Source organism: Capsicum annuum, chromosome 1, assembly GCF_002878395.1.
Source record: "Capsicum annuum cultivar UCD-10X-F1 chromosome 1, UCD10Xv1.1, whole genome shotgun sequence".
NCBI lineage: Eukaryota > Viridiplantae > Streptophyta > Magnoliopsida > Solanales > Solanaceae > Capsicum > Capsicum annuum.
Window position 1 is genome coordinate 16,451,266 of NC_061111.1, and position 16,484 is coordinate 16,467,749.

At 32.0% G+C, this 16,484-nt stretch overlaps 2 protein-coding genes across 2 annotated transcripts; both read right to left on the minus strand.

The window, feature by feature from the left end:
* Window positions 1-4,671: 4,671 nt before the first annotated feature.
* Window positions 4,672-5,933, minus strand: LOC107875052 (short-chain dehydrogenase reductase 3b). The gene has a single exon (XM_016721700.2). The coding sequence runs from the start codon at window positions 5,643-5,645 to the stop codon at window positions 4,875-4,877; it is 771 nt and encodes a 256-aa protein (XP_016577186.1). The 5' UTR covers window positions 5,646-5,933; the 3' UTR covers window positions 4,672-4,874.
* A 7,203-nt stretch (window positions 5,934-13,136) lies between these two features.
* Window positions 13,137-16,012, minus strand: LOC107875051 (beta-amyrin 11-oxidase). The gene is made up of 7 exons (XM_016721699.2): window positions 15,732-16,012; window positions 15,026-15,509; window positions 14,657-14,932; window positions 14,092-14,260; window positions 13,714-13,820; window positions 13,498-13,616; window positions 13,137-13,336 (listed from the first exon to the last, which is right to left on the minus strand). The coding sequence occupies exons 1-7, from the start codon at window positions 15,962-15,964 to the stop codon at window positions 13,258-13,260; spliced, it is 1,467 nt and encodes a 488-aa protein (XP_016577185.2). The 5' UTR covers window positions 15,965-16,012; the 3' UTR covers window positions 13,137-13,257.
* Window positions 16,013-16,484: the final 472 nt, after the last annotated feature.

The window sequence follows — 16,484 nt, forward strand, 5'->3', positions numbered from 1 at the left end:
CAATATATCAAAACAGACTTAATTCAAATGTCTAAACGAAATATCCTCAAAAGTTTAAGTAAGTAACTATACTAAGTCTATTAAATTTGACAAACAATCTAAATCATGACAGTTTGGAGTTTAATTACAAAAACTTTGATATTTTGCATAATTATTAAAAATTTTGATTTTGGATTTGTCGAGATACATAATTAGCTTCCGATACATCCAACGAAGATACATTTTTTTCTTTGTAAAGATACATAATTATCTCCCAATATATTCTTTTTTAGATTTTGTGTCTGTCTAGATATATATAATACATTCAAGAATATATATTTCTTTCTTTTTAAAGATACATAATTAACTTTTGATTTTTTTTTTTTTTGATTTTGGATTTGTTGAGATACATAATTAGCTCTTGATATATCGAATGAAGATATATAATTAATTAATATTTTTATAATTATTTTGTAAGAGAGAATTTATGTAAATATGATAAATTAACATGTATGTTTATGTTTTTTTAGTGGTGCATTTGTCATAACCTAAGACCATTGCACATGTATAATTTTATAGGCCTCTCCCATGGGATTTTGTAATCTACTTGGAAACTTGAAATTTGTCATTTATTCAAATATCACAATAGTAATAATTTATCTTACATAGCGGTAGCTTCAATATCGCTGTTTGACAAAGATTATTTTTTTGTACAAATTTCTGTTTTGTAGAATATTTTTTTCATATGATTTGTTAGAGACTACTTGCAAGTTGTAGCACAAGATCCGCACACCATGCGCGCAGAATAATTGTGAAATAAGTTATCTCCAAAAAATTAGGGATAATACTCACAAAAATATCTGAATTTTGATCGAATTTTTAGTTGAACATACTGAACTTTGCGGGGTGTTATTACTCCCTAAACTTTTTTTTTGTATTTTAATGGCATATATCTGCCCACTTGGACACGTGTAAATATGAGGTTGGTACGTGTATTACACGTGCTAATACACGTGTAAAAACGAAATTGACTCGTGTATTACACCGCCAGCCGCCGAAACTGCGTATAGAGTTTGGGGAGGGGGGATTAAATCCACTTTAAAAAGTCTAGTGGGGTAATAGGACCCCCGCAAAGTGGAATATACTCAACTGAAAATCCAATTAAAGTTCAGGTATTTTTGTGAGTATTATCTCAAAAAATTATATACATATTTTATATATCTAAACAGTACACATTTGGCATCTGACTTATGTGAGTATATATTATTCCAATTAGTAGCACTCAACACTTTACTCTAGAAGAACAGAACAGTAATCAAAGTGTAGGAGTGTAGGTAGATCTAGCTAGTTCTAAATATGAGCTAATAATTAGCGTTTAATAGATTACTATAACCGTGAAATCTATATATTATATTTCCTCATCTTAAAATAGTTGACATATTTATTTGAAAAAATTATTTTAAAATAGTTGACATATTTATTTGAAAAAATTATTTTAAAATAGTTGACATATTAAAAAGATCAAGAGATAATTAACTATTTTTTTCAACTATACCCGTAGTGATTAATTTTCATATTAATTGAATAAGATTCACGTAATAAAGATTAAATAATTAATAGAGTTATATTAGTCAATTTGCACCCTTTATTAATTTTTTAAAAAAAATTGTACATGCCAACTATTTTGAGTCTTGAGATGAAAAAAGTGTACATTAATAATAAAACCAAATCACACAATCAGCTTCACATTGTTTTTTCGAGGATATAACTTATTTAATTTCTCAATTATTGTAGGAGCATGGTGTGCGGATCTTGTGTTACATCTCGTCTCTAACAAATCATATAAATCTTCTACAAAACAGAATATTTGTTAAAAATCTTTGTCAAATAAGCGACATGTGGAATCTACTGCAATGTAAGATAAAATATTATTGTGATATTGGTGCCCTAAGGCAATTTCAAGTTTCAAATTAGAGTACAAAATCACATGGTAGGATATAATAATTTATACTTGTAGGACTCGAAACCCAAAGGCAAATTTGTAAGGTCTATTGTATCAAGCCAAAAGTATTATGTGCAATGGTCTTAAGTTATGACAAATTAAGTAGTCTTAGACCCTTAGCCTTAGCATATTCTCACTACTTTAAATTTATCAAAATATTTTATTTAAATTAAGTCATGTTTCATTGAATACTTCAAATTTTAATAAATATTTCAATTAGATATTTTCGGTTTAAATTTTGAAAAAATTTCTTTACCTCTTTTCATTTGTCTAAGTATAGCATCACGTGTAATTATATTTATCTACCTCAAGTATAAAATACCTGAATTTTACAATTTATTAAGTAAATTCATAGAAAACTCTATGAGTAACAAACTCGTTTGCCCTTATCCGTCTCCATGAAAATATTACGACATTTAACTCACACATATCACAATGCACGTTGGGTCAAGAATACCTAAATGCAAATGGTCAAAACAGTTCCTAACATATAAATTCCCAACAAATAAAAAGAAAACAAGAAAAAAAAAATGAAAGAGAGACAAGCCGCCTCCCCCCCCCTCCCCCCCCCAAAAGAAAAAATAAAGGAATCTAATAATATATTACACCATCTTACACATGAAAAAATTTGTTACTCAAAATATTAATGTAAATGAAATATCTTCAACTGTTTATCCTGCACTTTAAATATAATTAATTTCCAGGTTTGTGAGTCACAGGTGTACTACATGAATATTTATTTCACAACCAGGCAAAATAGAAAATTATGTGTTTATTAATATGAAGTCGTATTAGGTGCGCTACTGTGAATTTTTCTGGTGAACGGCGTAATATTTTATAGTATATTATAATAAGAAACATGCAAATATTGTTTTGCTAAATTATGTTGTCATCTTCTATCTATGCACATGGATGATACTGTCGAATTTGCCAAAATGCATTAGTTAATTTAGTTTATTCCAGACGTTGGGTTTACTACTTTGTCCATCTCATTTTTACATTAAACTAAAATAAATTTGATTAATTTATACAGTATTTGATTATAATGTAAATTTATACTATCAATCAAATATAGTATATATAAATTTCTCTCAAATTTAATCTTAAAATATTTCACATAATTATCTCATTCAACTAATCGCACATTTTTTCATATGTATATGGAGTTGCATCGATAATTCAACCAAACTCTTAACACTTAGTGAGACAAGATCTGGTAATCACTGTATTACTTATTAAGAAATTCTCGATGAGAATAAATGTTCTAAACCATCATAGTGTGTACATTACGAAAAATTAATTAACTCTAATGTGATTACTTAGCAAATTTTGCAGAAAAATGGTTAGAAGGCCATTGGGTATAGATGATGTGCTATTGAGATATGATGTGCAAAGCAAGACATCTAAAAAACTCAATTTGAGTTCCATTATCGAAGACACCAATGAAATGGTTGGCTTTAGTGTTTTCAAAGGTGTTTTTCGGGTGAGCCTCAGAACCTAAGTCTCAAATGTAAAAATGTAAGTTCCGAACGTATTAAAAGCATATGTTAGGACGGTAATTTTGATTTTTATAATTTTTAAAATATTTTTGCTATAAATCTTTTTTTTTTTTAATAACTGATATAATGATATTTATACTTTATATGCTATCATGTTTTCATAGTTTAGTGATTTATTCTAATTCTAAATATAAATAAAGAAATTAAAGCAACTTTCTTAGAAAATAATTATTAATATTTTTGCCCTTTATTATTAATGATTTATTTTAATTCATTTGTAGAAATTATTGAAAATCTTACTTTTGCTTATTTTCTTAGTAATAAAAATATAAAATTGAAGATATATAAGATACGATGGGACATACTCTTCATGTTTCAGGGCTTACGCCTCGCCTCATGCTATACAAAACGCTTCGCCTCACGCCCTCGTCTTTTAAAACACTAATTGGCTCTGACGAGATCACATTCGTACACTGCTATCAGGAAGATAGCATGGTATCACTAACATGGTTGTGGTGTAGTGGTGGGACTATTCCACCCTTAACCAGAGATCTCGGGTTCGAGCCCTGGATACAGAGAAAATCTTGTTGGGAGCGCCACCCCAGAATGGGCCCTGCAATGCACGATCCGGATTAGTCGGGATTCCAATGAGGATACCGAACACCGGGTGGGAAATCCAAAATAGAAGAACCATGGTATCGGATCTCCTAGCTAAATTGGCTCTAGCATGAAGGAGATTAAGGTCTACAACAGAGTCGATCAACTGCCGGCAAACAGGGCCGGAGCCACCTTCAGCAAAGGGTGGTCAGATACATGCACACCCATCGCCGGAAAAATATGTGGTGAATATAGTTTAAATTTTAGCCATTATGAGTTTATATTTAATTTTGCACACCCTTAACATAACTGAGAATAAAATTTACACGCCCTTCGCCAAATTTCTGGCTCCATCAAATGCAACTATCCAGTATAAGGATTAGATATGATGAAAGTTGAAACCCATGGACATGGAACGCATACATTGTTTGACATTTCTGGCTATATGATTGTTTGTATATTCAATTTATATCATGGTTTCTCCCTTTGGATGATTCTTTTTGTTTGTAAAAGTTCGTCTAATTGACATAATAGTTACAATGGAAAACAAGGGAGAAATTTTATAACACTGCATGTATTTAGAGTTGAGGCATTTTATTTTATTTGAAAATTCTCGCGAACAGATTATCAAATCCAACAACAGCGCAACAATTAAAAGATACAACTTAAACCCCAATATTCCAATTTCAACACCAATAACAATGTGCAGCGAAATCCCACAAATAAAGCATGGTGGAGCATACCCAAACCTTACCCTTATCTCAGATATTTCCGGAACATATTCCAATTTGAAATGATCAAAAAGTACGAGGGCAAAAACCGCCATCAACGATCAAATTATGTCCGGTGACAAACTGGGAGTCATCGGAAGCCAAAAACAAGACAGCATCGGCTATATGAGAGCTCTTAAGAGGTCCATAACTTTTCAAACAACTAAAGTTTTGGAACACTATCTCCGGGTCCAACTTGAACGATTTCTCAAACAAAGGTGTAGCCACAACACCAGGAGTAACACTATTCACACGTATACCGTACTTACCTAATCCCAGGCTCGCTGAATTCACCAAACCAAGCACTGCATGCTTGGACATTGTGTAATCAATGTGAGTTGACGACCCTGTCGATGTCACAGAGCTCCCCGTGCATATTATATTCCCTTTTACACCTCCCTCCACCATTGCCTCAGCCGCGTACTTCACACACGCTGCTGATCCGCGGACGTTGATACTCATTACCTTGTCTAGACTATCTAGGTTAAAATCTATGATAACTTGTTCACTTTCATCAGTACTAAAAATTCCAGCATTGCTGAACATTATATCGAGTTGACCATGCATTTCTACCGTTGTTTTTACCAATGATTCCACTTGCCTCTCGTCTGCAACGTCACATTTGATGAAATTGCAGCTGATGGAATCCGCTACTAACCGGCCCTTTTCCTCTTGGATGTCAGCAATTACCACTTTAGCACCATGTTGAGCAAAGAGTCGAGCTGTCTCCTCTCCGATCCCACTCGCTCCTCCGGTTATGATGGCGATTTTACCCTCCAACTTTTTGTTGGTAGCCATTAGACTAGACAGGATTTGAATGTAAGTAACACTTACTACTTCTTATGTTGTTGTATTTGTTGTATTATATATGCATATATAGGAACTCAACGATGCCACTGGTTATATATCATGTGCTTTTGTAATCAATTGGAATAATTAATGTAGCCAAGCATGATGTGAACATAGATAGATAGATCACATAGTGCTTATGGAGAGAGGCTAGTCAAGCTATTGGGCCGGGGGCTAAACCACAAAGAGTCCAAAGAATTAGACAGTCTTAACAATATAATTGCTTGGGATCCAGGTCGAGTAATGAAGCATGTGACAAAGGGGATAAAAGGGTTACGTTTGCGATTTTGAAAATAATGTTCTGTCTGTCTATCTATCTATCTGTCTGTCTGTCTATCTATCTATCTATCTATCTATCTATCTATCTCTCTCTTTATATATAGAGAGAAAATATCAGAAATTAGCATATCTAAGACTATAATTACAATAAATAACAATACTATTCCAAAATTACAACTTATAGCAAAAGTAGCAATACTTTACCCTCTTTTTAGAAAGGAGCGTGTATTTCTCCATTAGTTTACCTTTTCCCTTTTTTCACACAATATTCACTTCTCTCTCTCCAATTAACCGCATCTTCTATTTTTTTTTTTCAATTTTTACTTTTATCTCTCAATCTTTTGATAAACAGTGTGCTCCATAGTATTTGCATCTCATCTTTTCACATAATTTATATTTTTTTATTTTTTTCATATTGCTTTCTTCTTCTTCTTCTTCTTTTTTTTTTTTTTGGTGTTTTGTGATTTTTTTGGTGCTTTTCCAATCAAGGAATGCCGCTTCCGACGATGGATGGGCTGGTGGCTTCGATTGGACTCGCCGGTTTAACATATTTTTGATAAACACATAGATTATTGTTGCCTACAAAAGAAGAGTTTAATTGGTTTCCTCTGATTGCTTATCTATGAGACAGCCTCATAGGCTATGACATCCAGTTTTCAACATTTCTTGTTCTATTAACATGATTTCCTCATCTTTATTACCGTGACCATGAGCGAAAGTCGTTTTCAAGTGGTCTCTTGCTGAAAAATATTTTATTTTTTTACTATTTTGACGGAAGTACTGTTGTATCTACACTTCCTTAGAGATTCTCTAATCTGTTGTTCATTATAGGATTGCAAAATATCAGGAAGTAAATCCTGGTGTTTTCACAATAGTAACTTTTCCATTCCTCTTTGTTCTCATGTTCGGAGACTACGGACATGGTATATGCTTGTTTCTTGCAAGGCATTTTTCGATGAATTTTCAACGGAGGGAGGGTCTATCCGGTGAATTGCACCGTGACGGTGATCAACAGCGACAATGGCGTTTTACCAACGAGTATTAGCCAAAATCAATCACAGGGGTCGAATTTTATTCGATGATTCGCTCATTTAGCAGATCCGGTCTTAACCAGTTTTTATGGGTTTTTCGATGATGTGAGAGCGGTGGATCAATATATTCCGACGAGATTTCTATAATATGTAATTTTTACTGTATAGATATGTATTTGTATTTTGTAATGATAAGATTTGTATTTATATTTGTATTTGTATTTGGTATTGATAAGATTTGTATTTGCTACAATGTAGATATGTATTTGTATTTGGTATTGTAAAATTTGTATTTATTACTGTATAGATATGTATTTTTTTAGTTATAATCTTACATTTTATGGACAATATGTTCATATATGTATTTTTGTCTTTATGAATAATACATATGTTCATTCCAATTTGCATATGTATTTATGTCTAATCCAAATACATTTTTCAGAAATATGTATGGATTCTTGTTATTTATATGCAGACATGTTTTACTAACGCATATGTATTTTACTAAATCGTTTTGACATTTAAATGTTATACATGGTACATTTTAGATATATATTTAGATTTTTGATGTTTAAACTTTTCAAATAGAATATTTTGGTGGTTTGTTTATGTAAATGTTAGCAATATGTCTTTATTAACTTTTGTTGTATCCAGTTTTTGCATATTTATCTATGTCTAATGCATATGTATTTTCCATTTATGCTTATATATGCATATGTTTTTTTTTTTTACAGATTTGCATATATATTTTTGAACAATACTTAGTTATTGTATTGTTATGCACAAGTCCATATAGATTTATGAATCATATGTATTTATTAATAACACATATGTTCATTCCAGTGTACATATGTATTTTTACTAATGCATAGATATTTTACAAGTCTGTAGGTATTTTTTTTTTTCTGATATGCATATGTATATATAATTGTCCGAATATGTATTTTTCTGCAATGCATATGTTTATATAATTGTCCAGTTAAATACATACAGGTCTTACCATATATATATATGCATTTATGACTAATGCATATGTATTTTCAGTTATGAAAAATACATATGTTCATCCCAATTATGACTAAATACATATTTATGAATAATTCATATGTTCATTCCAGTTTGCATATGTATTTATGTCTAATGCAAATACATTTTTTCAGAAATACGTATGGATCCTTGTTATTATATGCAGGCGTGTTTTACTAACGCATATGTATTTTACTAGTATGAATATATATTTTTCATGATATGCATATGTATGTATGTATATATATATATATGTCTTACAAAATATATTCAAAATAAATTAAGTTAATCAAGCTCGGTAAAACAAATGCAACATTAAAACTATAACAAGTTCAATAATAAGTTCAATAACAAGTTCAAAATTTAGAAAACATAATTCTCAAAGAAAAAATTCAACAATTATTTTTTGACTAAATACATCAACAAACTTTTCATTTGGTGTATTTCCTATATGAACGTCTGTTGTGACCTATAACCCCACATGAACTACAACAATTTTTGTTTTTCTTTCCGAACATATCTCTTCCGAATTTTTCATGATCCTTCTTTGGAGGTTTTCTAGAGGGCCGCCTGTCTTTTGGGGGCAAAACTACCTTCTCCAATGTTTTCTGTGGTTTTACCCAGTCATCTTTATGTGGTAGAGGATAAATTAAAAGATCATACGTTCTCAAAACAGTTTCTTTCACCGCATTCTTCTTTTGGAATCTCAAAAAACCAAGTCCAAGATGCATCATTTTCAGAATCATGTACCAATAGAACTATATGGCCTGCATATGAAAAAAAATACATATAAGAGTACATGATTTATAGACACAAAATACTATATATGTATATTATAAATAAATTTTGCTGGAAACATACATGACTGCTAGTGAACGCATAACCATACTGCATATGTATATTATACATTCATGCAGCTGGAAACATTTGTAACTGCCACTGAACATACTGTATATGTATATTTTAAATACATACAGCTGAAAACATATGTAACTGCTAGTGAACATATAAACAGAGTGCATATGTATATTACAGATACATACATCTGGAAACAAATATAAGTTCAAATAGTAGTTATCCTCGACTAAAATTCAAATTTAACATATAATAATTATATCTCAATTTTCAAATGACATAAATAATGATAACTTTGAATTTGAAAAAAAATCGCTCAGAATATTTTTTTCAAAAATTAATAAAATTCAAAATACGATCTCAATTTTTGAACTCCATGACTGTTACGTAATTTTGTTATACAATTTTCAGAATTTTTCGTAATTATATTTTTTGAAAGTAACAAATCAAATCTAGTTTGTTTATCGTTTCCAGAAATTTTTGCAATTGAATCAGTATGATCTTAAAGTTTGTTTATCCATACCTGTAATTGTCGTGTTGTTTATTCAATTGTTCTTAGTAAAATATAGACATTCATCTAAGATATTCCAATCACTCAATTTTTTTTTGAATATGCTTTTAAAATTTAAAATTTAAAATTTAACATATAAGAATTGTAACTTATGTCGCTATAAATACATAACGACAAATAAAACTGTGAATTTGATCAAAAAAAATATCGCTGACAAAATTTTAAACCAGAAAATTCAAAATACGCTACAAAAAATTGAACTTTATGAATGTTGAGCAAACTTGCTATTACATTTCTACAAATTTTCGCAATTACAAAAAAAAAAAAAGCAATCTCAATATTTGTTTATCCATACCTGTAAATGGCGTGAATTTTTTTCTCAATTATATTTCATCAATTTCAGAAACGTTGCCCAATGATATTGTAATCACCCAATTTTTATTTATTTTTTTGAATTTGATTTTGAGTTGTTGTTTATGGAAAAGATTTTTTGAATTAAGTTGATATATTTTAATGATTAAGGTAAAATTAAAAGAGTCATAAAAGATGGCTACAAATAAGGAACAGTTTCATTCCTTATTTAATGGAAACTGTTCCGCCCCAGTCGTCGAGTCCTTCAGTTGAGCTGGTTCAAAGATCGAATGAATGTGGCTTCCTTTTTTAGAACCATTCGCCCTAGCCGAAGCGCTTTCTTAGACTTGCGAGGAGTGGGAGCTTTTACGAGACGACTTGATTGACGCTTTACTCGACCGAGGAGTGGGAGTTCTCACGAGCCTATCTCTCTTATCCATAGCTTGAAAGACTACGGATTTTGCTAAAGAACTAGCTTGCCCATTGGCTGGGAAATTTTCTAGCTATTTAGACTAATCCAATTGATCTACGATGGTTGGGTGCTTGCTTTGGGTCCTTGAATGTGCAATCATTCCCTCCCGGAACTAAGACTAAAGCACTTCTCTTTCACCCACTATTTTTCTTCCAACAAGACCGGAAAGACTAAGAACATTGGATACGGGGAAGGAAGGGTCATTTCAAAGAGCGCATACATTTCATGTGCATCGCTTACGTTCACAACTTTCATCCGATAAATTTTGGAAGGAACAAGGGGAGCAACTATCTTTGGTCCTTTTCATTTAGTTTTTGGCTTATAGACCCAGTTAATCGTCCAACTGATTAGAGTTAAATAAGGAACAGATACCCTATTTGTATGTGTATTTTTATAGCAATCTTTTACTAAAATACAAAATACATATTGCTATTTTTCGTAATTTTAAAACTGTTGCTACAAAAATTATAATTAAGGCTCTACAGTTGCTATTTCTGAAATTTTCATATATATATATATATATCAACTAATTCCACGGGATATTAAACATTCTTTTTCTACCTAGTCATATTTTCCATGACTAGTATATCTTATAAAATGACAGTCTAATCTAATAACAACAAACATGATAGGATCGAGACAACTAGCAAGATCCGTAAATCATGCTCCAGGAAAGATTGAAGTAATATGTTATTATCATCTGTAAATCTAGTAATTTATTGTAAATATGAAGTTTCTTTGCAATTTGATCTGCATAGCTACATATTTCAATAAATAATTTATCAATGATTCTCTTATCAATATCAGCCATTTATCGAATCCAGATCTTGTAATCCTATTTTAATGTACCACCAACCATTTAAGGTCCCCATAAAAATCGAAAGACAATGGAGTTTTATTTAAAAATCACGTGCCGGACGAAATTGATGAAATTTGCTCAAAGATTCCAACGATAAAAACAATATTTAGTAATTCTCCCAGAAGATGTTTACAAACCAAATATTCAATATCAGAAAGAAGGAAAAGGATTAAATATGGAAAATGTGAAATAATATATATAGAGGCGATATAGACATATAGTCATGTACATTTTGTTATAGTTATTGTTCCGTTTCATTTTATGTGACATATAGTATGGTCAAACTTTGCCCCATAATAGTTCCATGTGAAGGCTAGCTATTTTCCCTTTCGCTTTGATCTGATTAATTATTGACCTACTAACCAACAAAAAGAGCATATGCAAATTCATGATAAAGATATTGGTTGTCTGACAAATAATACAACCATCATTTAATTTTCATTAGTATTGCAGGAAATAAAACATTCTTTATCTCTTTGTATATTTGTATTCTAATAATTGATATTTGTCCTCCCATGCGCGGCTTACGCGCACACCTAATTCATGGAAAACTTTTAAAAAAAAGAAGAAGAAGAAAAACCTTTGGCTTTTGCAAAGGAGGAAACTTCATGGTTTTCGCGTTCGCGATGAAGAAATTCTAGTGGGTCCAAGTTGAGGGAGCTTGGCCTTCGCGTTTGTGAAGAGACCCTCGTGTTCACTATGGGTTCAAGCTGGTTGATCGCGTTTGCAATTCTTATTTGCGAAGAAAAATGTGACTTCGGAAAATTTAAATTACTTTTATTTTTTAAGCATAAATCTCATAACTCGATTTTAGGAGTTTTGAGAAATATTGTTGAGCGATTTAAAAAGGAACTTTTCAAGATTTCTTCTTTGGATATGTTTCTAAATTATTATTTCACTTTAACAAAATAAAAAAATTGTTATTTACACATTCCCCGCTAATTACCTATTGATGTTACCTTTAAATCAGTGTTTCAACTTTCAAATTATTGGAAAACTAGGAGATTTTGAGGCCAAATTTATGAATTAGTATTTTGAGGCTTTGAAGGTCGATTTAGCCACTGTTTTTTTTTTAATTGAATATCATATTTACGTTTCTTATATTATGAGTAACATAATTTTCGAATAAACTAATCATGATTTCGAAATTTCTTTTTGAGTATGTATGTATTTGAACAATTTTTTCTTTCCTTCCGTCACATGAAAATTGATTTTATTTTGATTTCATGTAGCGACCCTCATAGTCATTTTATGATCTTTGTATATTTTAACTGTTTTACTCCTTCTCGTAGCTTCATTATGGTTGTTTTGGTTTACGGAAATGGGTAACACATTTCCCGGATGGTTGGATGGGATTTGATTGAATTTTTCATTTTGGAAAGTTTGATGAAGATGAACCCGAAATGGAATTTCGATAGTTCCATATAAACCCCGGAAGGTGATTTTGAGTTTATTAAGTGCACCTTTGGTTTGGTCCCGAGGCCTTCGAATAGGTCTTGAGTCGTTGGATGAAAATTTGAAAATTTAAAACTTAAAGAGGTCTTGAGTCGTTGGATGAAAATTTGAAAATTTAAAACTTAAAGAGTTGACTTTGGTCAACAATTGGTCAAGATGACCTGGGATTGTGTTTCGATGATACTAGCAGGTCAGAATGTTGTTTCTAGTCTTGTAGCATATTTAATTTGTCATCACATAGTTCCAAACAAATCCTAAGGCTCCTCTTGGAGAATTCTAATTTCTGGATGTTCCTAGTTTCAGCTGTCAGCTGGTGCCTCCTTCGCGTTTGTGAGATGGTCCGGAATGGGTTGGTAGTGTTCGCGACCAACAACATTTGTAGCTAAACAACAAAATTCGTAATTAATCAGTATTTAGCAGCATATTATCAAAAATATTCTGTTTGTTACGACCAATTTTGCAATGTAATAGCTAGCGATGAAATTCGTTGATTGCTAATTTCAAAACTTTTTGTTTTTTTGCAAAATCTAATAGTTGAACCACTAAATTACTACTCCATTTTTGATAAAATAAGTTAAAAGTTACAAATTCAAGCTCATCGTTTTGAAGATTACAAATGATCATAAATTGCAACTAAATTAAAAGGGCCATTTATTCAGGATCCAGATAATATAAAGAGCAAATACAAATGGAAAATTCCGAAAAATTAAACGCTGAAATTGTCATTCGTATGATGTTGAGAGCTTCTTAATTCTCGCAATACAAGTTTCCATTTCGCTCTTCGAACTAATTTGTTCAATCCTGCATTACATGCATCATAGCGATAAGTGAATTTGGATAAGAGAAACATGACAAGTAAAAACGAAAGGGGCATGCAAAGTCCAAACTCCAAAGTGGACAAGTAAAAGTGAACGAAAGGAGTAACTAATATGATTAGTGAATTCGGAATAATTACTACTAACCTATAATAAAGAATATAGTAATGAAGAAATACTGAAACCTCAAGTCTGACCAAATTGGCTCCTGGGCACATTTTAGGGCCTATACCAAAGGGAAGAAATGAAGGTGGCTTGTCCAAATCCTGTAAATCAAAATTTTCATTAACATCTTTGGGAAATTTAATCATTAATAATGTGTAATAATTAATTAAATGGTTGTTTACATTGGATGACACTTACATCCCATCTTGAAGGATTAAATTCCTTAGGTTTCACATAAACCTTGGGGTCCATATGAAACTTCCCTAACAATGTCAAAAACTTCCACCCCTTAGGTACGCTGTACCCTGCATACATATATTCACAAGAGAAAAATTGGATTCAATTAAGGTGCCTCTTATAGTTTTAAAAAAAAAGTATGTGCACGTCCGAGTAAGGGCCTGATCACAAGGGTCCATTGTAAACAGTCTTATCTTGCATTTCTGTCAGAGGCTGTTTCCAATGCTTGAACCCATGTCACATCAGAGTAATAAGTTACCAGTTACTCGAAGACTCGCCCTTCTAGGTGCCTCTTATAGTACTTTGAAAAAAAACTCAGATAAGGCATCGAGTACTGACCGTTTATGTTTACAGTTGTGTTTGCCTCTCTAAACAATACTGTCTCTGTGCTACCCATACGCAGTGTTTCATTAATTACTTTAGCAAGATACTTCATTTGTGCAATCTCCTCAAAATTTAGGCCATCATTTGGCGATGATCTTCTCTTAACTATTTCCTCTTGTTCCTCCTGAAATAAATGAACGAGAGAATTAGTTATATTTGTGAATAAGAATATCATTGTTCCATTCATATATAACGAAAAAGTTAATGGTTAAAAAGAACACCTAAAGTTACCCATTTTTTCGAGTTTCACACCTGAACTATAAGATGTGTGAGTTTCCTACTGAACTATCACCAACTATGTTCACCATAATACATCTGAATTGTTAGCTTCATACCTCAGGTAGGAAAAGTCAGCAATTAATAGTTGAGGTGTGTTTTGATAAATAGTTGGTAACAGTTCAGATAGGAAAACTCAAACATATGATTGTTCAGGTAAGAAACTCAAAAAACAGGATACTTTAGGTGCATTTTTCACCCTTCGCTCAATATATATGATATGTGATTGATGGTGCGCCCTTGCCTTTGCTTTCTGATAGAATTCAGGATTTCTTTCCAAATGCATAATTGCCTTGGTAGCAACTCGAGCAACAGATTCATAACCACCAAATGTATACCAAAGTAATGTTTTAACGATGTTTCCATCGCGTAATTTGGTTTTCCCTTCACCATTATCATCATCTTGAGTGTCTAACATGGTTTCCAATAAGTTGCTCCTTGGCTGTCCTTTAGTCTTTGCTATCATAACTTTCCTTTGATTTATTATCTCTTCATATACCTTCACTATTTCCCTTCGAGCCTGAAACCATAAAACAACACAAGTTACACAAATCTTAATTAGTTAGAGACATAAATTACACATGTATGTAGAGATTCAAAAAATGAGTCTTACGTTGAGTGCCTTATTGTAAGCAAATCCAGGGATATTGAAAGGCAAGGCATGAAGCCCACGAAATCGATAACTATTTTGGTTAAAAACAATGTCAAGCAATTTTGGATCAACTTTATCACCATCTATAAGTACTTGCATAAGCACATCAAATGCAGGCCTTTTCATTTCAGAAAATAAGTCAACAGGTTCTCCCATCTCAGCCCATTTTTCGAATGAACTCTTCGCGATCTTTTTAATACAATCGAAGTAGGAAGACAACGATATGTGGTTCTTTATTGGAGCTGTTAATCGACGAATAAGCTTGTCTTCTTGGATTGTTGTTCCACCAACTGGTTCTTGTCCCAATATGTCCCTCAGATACTGTGGAAATCCCAGGTCGAAATTATCATCATCCATCAACACTTTCCTTACTATTTCAGGCGTTGATATGATAACGCTTGGCACTCCGAACATGAACGACTTGTACATCCCTCCTGCCCCGAACCTACAATTGTTCGTGTAAAACAGCAGAAACAAGAAAAAGAAAACATGAATATCATATATTGAGCATCCGTTACCACTAGAAATTAGCACCGATAAATTCTCCAGTTGAATAGTAAAGTAGTTGAATAGTAAAATAGGACTAGCGACAAAGTTCATAGTTTTTAGTGAACTATTCATGAACACTCAGAATCCATAAAATTTAAATTCTGAATTCAAGAATTACCTAGTAACAAAGTAAGCTATAAATGTGCCAAGATCACCACCTAATTTGAAACTTCTGAAGAAAAAAAGCATGTTACCAATGAATGGCCAGCCCATGTCACCAGGAGGCACATTATATTCCTTTGAACTAAATTTGAATGAGTAATACCAATCATTTACTCTCTTTAGCACACTATAAATGGTTACTGCTCCTACTGCCAAAGCTGTGTACAAGAACACATTATCTAGCTCCATTTTTCTTTTTTACTTAGGTGTCTCTACTCCCACCTTTGTGATGCAGGTAATTGTCTGAGTTGGTCTTTAATATATAGACTTCAGTAGCCAGTAGGGGCATTAATGTTACGGTTCGGGCTGTTATTTTTTTTAAAAATGTTGCTTCCGTTTTAGTTGATTCGATACTTTGTTTAGGAAATAGAGAAGATTTTAAATCTTATAACATTAAATTAAAGATGTGTGAAATGTACCAAAATATCCTTGTGATCTTAACTATGTGTCGTAGGATGTCAGAGCTAACAAACAACAGTGACATTCTTGTGGGCCCACCCCCATTAATGCTTTGGGAAATTGATCCATGGCTTGACTTTGCTTTTTAAAGGATTGACAGATATGGACTTGGGCAACGGGCCAATGAGAAAGACATAATTACACCACTGAAGTTGAAGTTGAACTATTTTTTTTAAAGAATTAAAGTTTTGTGCATCGTTAGTGTAGAAAATATTCTACATTGTAAGGTAAACTTGACTTGCTATTGTAG